We start from the raw sequence: 12,500 nt of genomic DNA on the forward strand, positions 1-12,500 counted from the left end.
TTGTTATTAACAATTCTATCATCATCGTCATCATCATCATCATCATCGTCATCATCATCTCTGGAATCACTAAAATTGTAATCACTAAAAAAAAAAAACGGGGGGAGGGGATTGTTGTTTGTTTGTATTTTAGTTGTTTTTTTCTTTTTCTTTATTATTTTTTTTTTTTTTTAATTTTTTTTTTTTTTTTTTTTTTTTTTTTTGTGTTTGTTTTGATTTGATCTTAATGTTCAGGCGATATTTTTTTAATTGAGGTTTATTTTTTGTTGACCGATTTTATAAGGTCGCTTGACCGAAGAAAAGAGTACTGTAGTTTGTACGAATCCTAACGACGAATCCTAATTTTGCTCCTCATAAACTTTATGAGGCATTTCAAATATAAAAATAAACAAATACTCACGTTAACACCGCGCATTTAATTTCTACGGGGTTCACCATGCCTCATAGGCTTCACAATATGTTATGTACTCCCACAACAGGTATTAGGGAATAACGATGAAAATGGTGGCATGTGTTACAGTGCCAGAAAACGGAATAGGCCAATGAAAAATAATAATAGGATCATTATAAAGCAATCGGTATTCGGTATTACTTGGCCTCGAATCACACATCTATTAATGGGAACAAGTCTGTCAAACCAGTATAGACAGTGTGCGCTCGGCTTAGAAGCTCACAACATTGCCATCCGGAAGTATAACGGACCAACACACAAAACTATGCGTAACCTTGAACGTTTATAGTCTGGTTATTACAGTTTAGTGACAATTACTCATAAACATGGATGGCAAAAAACAAGAACAAAGCCTTGAGTGACGTCAACTTCATACTATCTATAAATTTGATGTAAACTTTCAATCTGTCGTTCTTTCACAAGACACACCTTTTTTTTTCATTTGCTTTTTATCTCAAATATCGATGGATTCAGATGACCTCACCTCCTCACCTAAATTCATTCACCTGACTGGTTGTGCTCATAGAGGAAGAGATATCATGTTGTAGTACGAGTCCTTCATCCAGATTGGATCTCAACTTTCCTCATTATTGTTGGCCTGTCCGTCCATCAAATTCCATCTAGCACTTTGTTTGGCGTCCTCTCCTTCTGTCTCCTTCCCCTTGCTCAGTGGTCGTTGTCAATGTCTCATGGTCCAGATGACATCCTTACTTACTTACTTATGCCTGTCACTCCTAGTGGAGCATAGGCCGTCGACAACAGTCCTCCATCTTCCTCTGTCCTGGGCCATCTTGTCCAACTCTCCCCAGGTGTGTCCCATCCTCTTCATGTCCGCCTCCAGGTCTCGCCGCCAGGTGTTTCTAGGCCGCCCTCTCTTCCGTTTTCCCTGGGGGTTCCATCTCAGCGCCTGCCTAGCGGTGTTATTGGTTGGCTTCCTCAGGGTGTGCCCAATCCATCTCCATCGGCGGCGTCTGATTTCGTCTTCTGCTGGCATTTGAGATGTTCTCTGCCACAGGTCTGCGTTGTTGATCCTGTCTGGCCAGTGAATCTTGAGGATCCTTCTGAGGCAGCTATTGATGAAGGTCTGTACTTTTCCGGTGGTGGTCTTCGTGGTCCTCCAGGTCTCCGCTCCATACATCCATTTTGTCAGAAAAAGATGTGTCAAATTTGAGACTTAAAGGAAAGTTTGACATTTTCTGACTTGCCAGTTGTCATTTTAATCGATTGATATTTTTTATGTTTACGTTGCTGTTGTTAATGATGTTGTTTTGTTTTGATTGTTTTCTGTTTGTGTATCTTTTTTTATTAATTTTTTTTCAGTACATTTTCTGTTTTAATATATATTTTTGGTTTATTTCTTATTTTTTGGCCATAATGAAATTGTGTTTAAAATATGCTCTGTCATATATTTTAATAGTGTAGAAGAATCCTGACATCAATTTAATTCCAACATATTATTGGTTACCATTGATCATCATAACTATGTGTTTTTGTAAAAAGAGGTCTATTTGTTCTGACTTTTTAAAAAACTTTTTATGAATTCATTCCCCAAGGCTTCAAAATAATGGTTGAAAGTGTCAGTCTCTTATTCAAATTCCACCAAATTCACGAAGATACGGCCTTTGCCTTTAAGGGAAATAACTGCATTATTCTCACTTATAATACTGACAAACTTTTATTTTGTTGAGTTACCTCCCATGCAGTGCTTGATGAGGGACTCCATGTCTGTCGTACTCTGGAAAGAAACGCATTTTTTAAATTTTGCTCTGAAAAATCGTCCTTCAAATATCGATCGGTTAAAATGACCCACATCTTGTCAAAAACTTTCAAACCTGGGACTTCCCTCGTAATCGATCGATGTTTGAAAGACAAGTTTTCTGGCCAAATTAAAAAAAAAAAAAAAATTTCTCCAGATACTGTAATATAATTTATATTTTTAAAGGACAGGGCTGAGGGTCACCCAAAGCTCTCTAGAGTGTTACTGGGTGACTACATTTGATCAAGATTTGAATAACTTCTTAATTTTTTAAAAAAGATCTCACGGTTTGGTTGTGATATTGACAATGGTGGTGGTGGTGATATTAAACTTAGTAATTGCTCTTTTTTAGCATTGCTTCTTATCTGATTTTCAGTTTTATGGATCCATGTCATTTTGGTCTTTTGACCCTTTCCGCATTAAAGAAAAGACATACTACTAACCAACTAAATGTGCAGATAACCAATCATCTCTTTGTCCATAGACTTGATTGGTCAAACTTCAGAGTGCCGTCTATCATCTCTCTGATAATGATCTCTTTTCATTAACATCAATAGATCTCTTTTTACAAGAATACGGAGTTATGAGGATCAATGGTAACAAATATGTTGGATTTAAATTCATGTCAAGATTCTTCTACACTATTAAAGCAAAATTAGGATTCGTACAAACTACAGTACTCTTTTCGGTCAAGTGACCTTTTTTAGATTTTCATTTCTAATTTGTTGTTTCATTCCACTTCATTCTTTTTTTTTTCACAGACGCCCTTCTGGCGGACCTGCAAAGCACCACCGCGCACATTTCCTCGTATCAGAGCAACCAGCGACAGCAACAGCAGCAGCCTCTTCCACCATCTCAACAGCAGCAGCAGCCACAGAACGGCAACCAAAGAACTTACCACGACGATCCTCACGAGCAACAGCAACAGTTTTCTAGCAACTACAACGGCAGCAACAACATAAACGACGGCGGTGTGCGATATCACGAACAGCAATATCACTACACACCGCAACCACCCCAGCAGCAGCAGCAGCAACATCAACAACCGCCTCTACAAAATCTTCACCTATACACTGCTCAACCTTACAATCCCAATTCCAACCAGCATCATCAACACAGCCTTAACCACGTAACTCCGCCTAACGCGACAACACCCACCTCGGGGACCAATATTACCAATGTTTACTATACCCTCCAAAACGTGAACACAGAAGAACAGGCTCAAGGTCAAGGATACGCCCCGTACCACTCTGGCGGCGAAGAGGACATAGCCAACAACGGCTCCGGCTCCTCAACTCCTCCCCCTCTCCCTCCCCCTCCGCCATCGGATGTTTTAGACAGCCTTGCGCATGCTCAGAGGCGGGAGATCGGTTCCCTCAACCATCCCCACCATCAGATCAACAGCCCTCCTCCTCCAGCAGCATTCCACGAGCAGCAGCGGCAGCATTCGGTGTCGTCTGACTCCAGCGGTGTACAGACTAGGTCAGAGGTGAAAGGTCGAGGTGAGAGGATGTCTGCCCTTAGCAACAACTTGTCGGAGCTGGACCAGCTCCTGCAAGACCTCAACTCAGCACAGTTTATGGCTGAAGTGGATAGAAAGAGCACCGGTGAGTAGTCTGATTTACCTATCTGATCTAGTAATTTTTTTAAAAACTTGAGCTCTTATATAGCGGGATATCCACTAAACCTATTCAACGCACTTTACCAAAGGGTACCTGGCCAACAGCAACATCACCTTCAGTTTACTGACATGTGCTGTGCTTGGACCAGCCGTCGTCGTTGTTGTTGTTGATGTTGTTTGTGTTTAGTTTATTTGTGTTTCTATTTTTTAGATTTCTGACCATACGTAGGATGGTTGGTGTCTACCGATTTCTTTGCTGTGTCTTTTATTCCCCCTATAGTATATGGTTGTCTTATGTGTTACACTATATGTCCTAGTATTTGAAGGAGGCTGCCTGGTATTGTCAAAACCCCGATGGGGGTCCTTATCCCACATTGAAACAGCAATTGTATGATTCTCTATTACAAAGCAAAGTCTCATTTATAAAGGACAGCATCAAAAACAAAAACAAAAATAAAAGCTAATAATAATGCAACAATAAGCGCAACAAACGGATGTTTTTACTTGAGATGAATTTTACTGCATCAACTAAAATGCTCGGAGACCAGCACATGCTTTACGCTTTCATTTTCTCCATCCAGATGGCCATCCACCCATCCATCCTTTCATTTACCTTTGCATTCGCATCAGTTAATTTATCCATCCGTTTGTCCATCCACCCATGCACTCATCCACACTTAAATTAATTTCTCCATCCACTCTTACATCCATCCATCTACCCAGCCACCCATCAACCCAAACATCTATAATCCTTCATCCCATCCATACATCCATCCATCTACCCAGCCACCCATCAACCCATACATCTATCATCCTTCATCCCACCCATACATCCGCCCCCCATCCATCACATTCTCTTGTCAATATTGATTTGAGTCATTGACCAGTCAACGTTAACGTCTCTTATTGTGAAGTGGACTTTCTTTTCTCACCCATCACATCTCAAACTATTAAAATTTTAATGGATTGGCTTCGACATGATGTGACTACTCTCTCTCTCTCTCTCTCTCTCTCTCTCTCTCTCTCTCTCTCTCTCTCTCTCTCTCTATCTATCTATCTATCTATCTATCTATCTATCTATCTATCTATCTATCTATCTATCAATCTATCTCTCTCACACACATACACACACACTATTTCTCTCTCTCTCTCACACACACACACACACACACTTTATCTGTGTGCGCGCTCGTGTGTGTATGTGTGTGTGTGTGTGTGTGTGTGCGCGCGCTCGCACGCGTACTTATGAGGCCGCAAAGGGGTGAGTAGAGATTTTCTTTTTCCTTCTTTTTTTATTGTTTGGTTTTGTGGGAATGGGGTGGGGTGGAGGTGGTTCTGTTCTTTGTGATATGATTACACATATTATCACACATAGCGATACAGTACAGGCCTCTTCAATTCTATCACTTATCAACGAAAGCGAATTAGATCATTGAAGTGCTGAAATTGAATAAGCCTACGTTGATGAGTGACTTTAACGATCATGAAGAATTTGTTGGCGCGAGGTGTATCATGTATCGCCCGCACCTTAATGAGCTCTCTGAGGATTGGAGGAGCGTCTTGGAGGGTGGTCGGGATAAGATGGATGAGCTGGAAAGTTATATATATATATATATATATATATATATATTATATATATATATATATATATATATATATATATATCGTCAACAAAATTGTGGATTTTTGACTATTGGAGAAATGTGCAGCGAATACCTCAATGACATAACGGTTTCGGGTGAGGGGAGGGGGGATTTGTTTTGTTTCGTTTATTTTTTTTTTTTTTTTTTTTTTTTTTGGGGGGGGGGGGGGTTTGTTTTGTTTGTTTTTTTTTGGGGGGTTTTTTTTTTTTTTTTTTTTTTTTTTCGATTTTGTGTTTGTGTGTATGTGTGTGTGTTTTGTTGTTGATTATTTTGTTTATCCACTAAACATGCTCAAAGCGTTACTCGCTTTACAAAGGGTCAACAGCAACACGTAACATATAGGACGAGACACGAGGCCTGTTAGGTGATATTACAATTTTTTTTTCCCGACAGAGACAATGCTGTTAACGGCCAGGTACTCATTTTACACCGAAATGCGTTGGGATAATGAAAGAAAAGAGCCTCTTCCAAGTACTCAACTACACGCCGCTCAGAGCGGGGCTTGAACCTAGGCAAGACCTTCCGATCCGAAGGCGAGTTTCATACCACTAGACCACATAGCCGCACATTTTTAAAGCGTTTTGTCAGTCTACGATGAATACGCTTCAACAGTCGTAACGTCACTCCCTTCGTTATGACTTATAGTAACTTAGTAACTGGCTCTAAACTATCGGAACAATGGCGGACGCCCTTATGAAATATTTCTCCGACGAGCATAAAAGCGTATCCAGAGGAGAAAAAAACCCATTATAAATCGGATCATGTTTTGACTTTTACACATTCTGATCACAACAAGACATATGAACATTTCTAGCCAGCATGAAGAATAAAAAGTACAGATTTTCATTGTTTAGAACCACGATAGCCGCCGTTGCTGGGCGACGTGACATCAGACTTTTGAATCCAATTTAGCAATTAACTACACTCTCGCTACGATGGTGGTGGGACGAATGCACACTTAATATTCCAATCTAAATGTCAAATAAGCTGATGAGATTCATGTGTCAAGAATTAATTTTATTCCCCGTTTAATCATTTCGGGGAGTCAATTAAGTGTGTGCTATTTATTAGTTACGTGAGTAGGACACACGGGAAATACGGAAATGATTCAATGCCGGTAAACAACAAAATAATAGTTTGTTTTCTCATTTTGTTAATAACCCCCCGCCTCTCTCTCTCTCTCTCTCTCTCTCTCTCTCTCTCTCTCTCCTCTCTCTTCTCCTCTCTCCTCTCTTTCTCTCTCTTCCTCTCTCCCTCTCTCTCTCTCTCTCTCTCTCTCTCCTCTCTTCTCTTTCCTCTCCTCTCTCCTCTCTCTCCCTCTCTCTCTCTCTCCTCACTCTCTTTCTCTCTCTTCCCTCCCTCTCTCTCTCCTCCTCCTCTTTCTCTCTCTCCCTCTCTTTCTCTCTCTCTCCCTCTCCTCTCTCCCCTCTCTCTCTCCCTCTCTCTCCCTCTCTTCCCCCTCTCTCTCTCTCCCTCTTCTCTCTCTCTCCCTCTCTCTCTCCTCTCTCTCTCTCTCTCTCTCTCTCTCTCTCTCTCTCTCTCTCTCTCTCCTCTCTCTCATATATATATATATATTATTTTTTTTCAGTTGCTTATTTAATCTCTCGTTACCAGAAATCCTTACTATATTTTAAAGAGGTTACGGTAAATGATCCCCTAACATTAGAAGACTTTGGTTTATGAATTTAACCATTCGATCTGTAATATCAGGGGGTCCCGTTAGCTCAGTTGTTAAAGCACTCGCTTCACAACCAAAGGGACCGAGATCGATCCCGGGTGCCGTCGAGATTTTTTTCTCTGACCCTCCTGTCCCCCCAGCAGTGATTGGGTTGCTGGGTCTGATAAATCTGGCGGAAAGTACTTTGCGATAGACTAGCGTCCTATCCAAAGGGTAGTAAGCAATTGCTATTGTCCGTGTTACGCTATAAAAAACAGGGATTAATTCCGGCTACACGGGCCTATGGCTCTGAAAGGACTGCTATGTAATATTGTAATTAAAAAGTTGTATATAAAACCTAAATGAAAACCAAGGGGTTTTTTTTATTTTTAATATAGATAGTTCGAAGATGACGTCACTCAGGTCTTTGTTATTGTTTTTTGCCATCCGCGTTTATGAGTAATGCTCACTGAACTGTATTAACCTGACTATAAACGTTCATGGATACACACAGTTGTGTGTGTTGGTCCGTTATACTTCCTGATGGCAATGTTATGAGCGTCTTAGCCAAGCGCATACTATCTATACTGACGTCACTCGGTGGATGAAGTGATTCGCACCCCATAGGTGATACGGCAAAGGGGATTATCTTTCATCTTTCAGAAACAGACTCCGCCGTTGTTCTTATTACACTGCAGGATTGGAAGTGGAATTTTTTTTTTTTTTTTTCTTTTCTGAGGGGACTTTATCTGAATAATGCGTTGAATAATGCCTTGATGTTAACGATTTCGGAATGAAATTTGACGCTCTGAAAATTTATTTATCGAGATTCGGTTGAGAAGGGTGTGGGGGAAGGGGGGGGGGGGCTCTCGGGGCTGCAAACTCCAACATATTGCAATAGTAGTAGTAGTAGTAGTAGTAGTAGTAGTAGTAGTAGGAGGAGGAGGAGGAGGAGGAAGAGGAGGAGGAGGGGGAGTAGTAGGAGCAGTAGTAGCAGTTGTGGTAATGGTAGTAGTAGTAGTTGTTCTTGTATTAGTTGTAGTTGTTTTGTTATTGTTGTTTATTAGTTGTAGGAGTTGTTATTGGGATAAGAAGAAGAAGGTGTAGTTTATAAATTGAATTAAGATCACGTGACCGCAAAACAAATCAAACGTCATTTTGGGATAGAGCAGTGGCAAAGCGCCATTTTCTTCAATTTGGTCAGAAATTATTTTTTTTGTTATTTGATGTGTCGATATGTTATGAATTAGATTACTCCGACTTGTACTTACTCACAAGTTTGATAACCCAATTTACTATGGGCTCATTGCTGTAATGGAAATCTCAACAACAACAAAAATGGCTCAAAATATTGTCCATTACAACAATGTTAAACTAGACCCATAATTACGTTCAGATGTCAGACCTGCATATATGTACACGTCACATTACTCCCAACAGGTCCAAAAGTTTTATACATCGTTCAGATGTCAGACCTGCATATATGTACACGTCAGATTACTCCCAACAGGTCCAAAAGTTTTATACATGGACAGTACTTAAAATTGCATAATTTTGGCAGGTCTGGAAACAAATTCTGTGTGGATGAGCTCAGGTAGATTGGAATTCTGTGGAATTCTGTAGGGACGCGGAAAGGTGAGGTAAGAAGAATGAGTCGGAGTAGCGGTGATAAGACTTACATTGAGAATAAATGACTCACGCACCGGCATCAGTAGCGCAGCGGAGCAGTAGTAGTAGCAGATTCTTTCATCGTTGGGCGGTGGTATGCACCCTGCATTTAGTATACGATTGGAGAAACGGTTTATGCGGTGTTTGTATGTAGTGTGAATATTAGTCGTAGCTCTGTAATATGCTAAGGCGCGTGTATTTGTAGGTGAGTCGGTGAGCGATTCAGTTACGGTTTGGTGTTATTTGTTGGCGTGTTATGGTGTCTATGGTTTGTGATTTCTAGAGATTTTTGGTAGCGACTATTTCGTTGGAGCAGAGTGTTTTTCAATGTTTGAACAATTGTTATCAATTCAGAAAAGTGAGTGGAGCAGGCACTTATGTTGGTAACAACAAGATATGAAGTGAGTAGAAAAGTGCCAGAAGACAATAGAGAATAAAAAAATTTTTCGCGGCGGTGGTGGGGTTAGAACCTGCGACCTTATTGGTACGACAACTCCGCCTGGCAGGTGAGAGCGTGGCTCTACCGTGTGAGCTATCCACGAACACAAAAATATTCGTTTCAAACCCAAAGTCTTTTCTAGATCCCTATCTCACCCACTTCTTGAGATCGCCGATTCGTTCACCACCATCGCGAAGTAATTTTGACCAGCAGTTAAGCCCAATAGCCAATATTCTCATCACAAACATATAACATAGAAACGATTAAGACATTGAGTATGCTCCGGTGTATGGGGTGAATTTTTAATTCAGAAAAGTGAGTGGAGCAGGCACTTATGTTGGTAACAACAAGATATGAAGTGAGTAGAAAAGTGCCAGAAGACAATAGAGAATAAAAATTTTTTTCGCGGCGGTGTGGATAGACAGCTCGGTGGGTTAGAACCTGCGACCTTATTGGTACGATAACTCCGCCTGGCAGGTGAGAGCGTGGCTCTACCGTGTGAGCTATCCACGAACACAAAAATATTCGTTTCAAACCCAAAGTCTTTTCTAGATCCCTATCTCACCCACTTCTTGAGATCGCCGATTCGTTCACCACCATCGCGAAGTAATTTTGACCAGCAGTTAAGCCCAATAGCCAATATTCTCATCACAAACATATAACATAGAAACGATTAAGACATTGAGTATGCTCCGGTGTATGGGGTGAATTTTTAATTCAGAAAAGTGAGTGGAGCAGGCACTTATGTTGGTAACAACAAGATATAAGTGAGTAGAAAAGTGCCAGAAGACAATAGAGAATAAAAATTTTTTTCGCGGCGGTGGTGGGGTTAGAACCTGCGACCTTATTGGTACGACAACTCCGCCTGGCAGGTGAGAGCGTGGCTCTACCGTGTGAGCTATCCACGAACACAAAAATATTCGTTTCAAACCCAAAGTCTTTTCTAGATCCCTATCTCACCCACTTCTTGAGATCGCCGATTCGTTCACCACCATCGCGAAGTAATTTTGACCAGCAGTTAAGCCCAATAGCCAATATTCTCATCACAAACATATAACATAGAAACGATTAAGACATTGAGTATGCTCCGTGTATGGGTGAATTTTTAATTCAGAAAAGTGAGTGGAGCAGGCACTTATGTTGGTAACAACAAGATATGAAGTGAGTAGAAAAGTGCCAGAAGACAATAGAGAATAAAAAATTTTTTCGCGGCGGTGGTGGGGTTAGAACCTGCGACCTTATTGGTACGACAACTCCGCCTGGCAGGTGAGAGCGTGGCTCTACCGTGTGAGCTATCCACGAACACAAAAATATTCGTTTCAAACCCAAAGTCTTTTCTAGATCCCTATCTCACCCACTTCTTGAGATCGCCGATTCGTTCACCACCATCGCGAAGTAATTTTGACCAGCAGTTAAGCCCAATAGCCAATATTCTCATCACAAACATATAACATAGAAACGATTAAGACATTGAGTATGCTCCGGTGTATGGGTGAATTTTTAATTCAGAAAAGTGAGTGGAGCTGGCACTTATGTTGGTAACAACAAGATATGAAGTGAGTAGAAAAGTGCCAGAAGACAATAGAGAATAAAAATTTTTTTCGCGGCGGTGGTGGGGTTAGAACCTGCGACCTTATTGGTACGACAACTCCGCCTGGCAGTGAGAGCGTGGCTCTACCGTGTGAGCTATCCACGAACACAAAAATATTCGTTTCAAACCCAAAGTCTTTTCTAGATCCCTATCTCACCCACTTCTTGAGATCGCCGATTCGTTCACCACCATCGCGAAGTAATTTTGACCAGCAGTTAAGCCCAATAGCCAATATTCTCATCACAAACATATAACATAGAAACGATTAAGACATTGAGTATGCTCCGGTGTATGGGGTGAATTTTTAATTCAGAAAAGTGAGTGGAGCAGGCACTTATGTTGGTAACAACAAGATATGAAGTGAGTAGTGGGCTTAACTGCTGGTCAAAATTACTTCGCGATGGTGGTGAACGAATCGGCGATCTCAAGAAGTGGGTGAGATAGGGATCTAGAAAAGACTTTGGGTTTGAAACGAATATTTTTGTGTTCGTGGATAGCTCACACGGTAGAGCCACGCTCTCACCTGCCAGGCGGAGTTGTCGTACCAATAAGGTCGCAGGTTCTAACCCCACCACCGCCGCGAAAAAAATTTTTATTCTCTATTGTCTTCTGGCACTTTTCTACTCACTTCATATCTTGTTGTTAACAATTGTTATCTAAGTGTTAGTGTTTAATATTTATTTGTGATTTTATTAGGTTTTTCAGTGTAGATCTCTCTCTCTCTCTCTCTCTCTCTCTCTCTCTCTCTCTCTCTCTCTCTCTCTCTCTCTCTCTCTCTCTCTCTCTTTCTTTCTCTCTCTCTCTCTCTCACTCTCTCTCTCTCTCTCTATTTATATATCTATCTATCTCTTCTTCTTCCACTTCTTCTCCTTTTTCTTTTTCTTTCGGTCTACTGTCCATACCAAACTCACATACAATTTCTCTGTCTCTATCTTTCTAAAAAAATAACTTGGAATATTAAGCGCAATATCCACTAAACGTACTCAAAGCATTTTACAAAGGGATCCCAGGCCATCGGCAACATTTAACATGTAGGACGTGACATGACGCCTGTTAGGCGATATTACATTTTTTGGGACATAGACAACGCTGTTAACGGCTAGGTACTCATTTTACACCTGAGTACGGTGACATACCACAAAGCCGCACATTCTATCTTTCTCCCCCCCCCCTCTCTCTCTCTCTCTCTCTCTCTCTCTCTCTCTCTCTCTCTTTCCACACACACACACACAACTGACAATAGCAATTATTTACTACCCTTTGTACAGGACGTTAATTTAATGCAAACCACTTTTCGCAAAATCCAACTGACCCAGCTACACAATCTTCACCGGATAAATAGGAGGATCAGAGAAGAAAATAACGTCTCCGCTCAGGGTTTGTACACAGGATCGTTACGAGACCCTTTAATTGTGAGACGAACACTCAACCAACTCAGTTGTTATTCCTCCACCACCACCCCGAGACCGAGACCCTCCAATGAAATAAGAAAACCATCTTGTCGAAAATGATAAATATCTTAGAATTTGAGAGACACAGAGAGAGAGAGAGAGAGAGAGAGTGAGAGAGAGAGAGAGAGAAGTCTTATGGTTAAGAATTCGCGATAAGTTCGTCTCATTTCATGGATATTTGTTGTATGTGTGTATGGGGTCCCGATAACTCGCTTGGTAGAGC

General features: G+C 41.0%; 1 protein-coding gene across 1 annotated transcript in view; it reads left to right on the top strand.

The window, feature by feature from the left end:
- The window catches only part of LOC144969066 (paxillin-like), a 108,551-nt gene that overhangs the window by 70,505 nt on the left and 25,546 nt on the right, over positions 1–12,500 (top strand). The window contains exon 2 of the mRNA XM_078908070.1: positions 2,969–3,814. Within this exon, the coding sequence (XP_078764196.1) occupies positions 2,969–3,814 (846 nt within the window). The remainder of the gene's footprint in view (positions 1–2,968; positions 3,815–12,500) is intronic.

Source organism: Berghia stephanieae, chromosome 3 (genome assembly GCF_034508935.2).
Source record: "Berghia stephanieae isolate SIO BIC M18660-M18661 chromosome 3, UCSD_Bste_1.3, whole genome shotgun sequence".
NCBI lineage: Eukaryota > Metazoa > Mollusca > Gastropoda > Nudibranchia > Aeolidiidae > Berghia > Berghia stephanieae.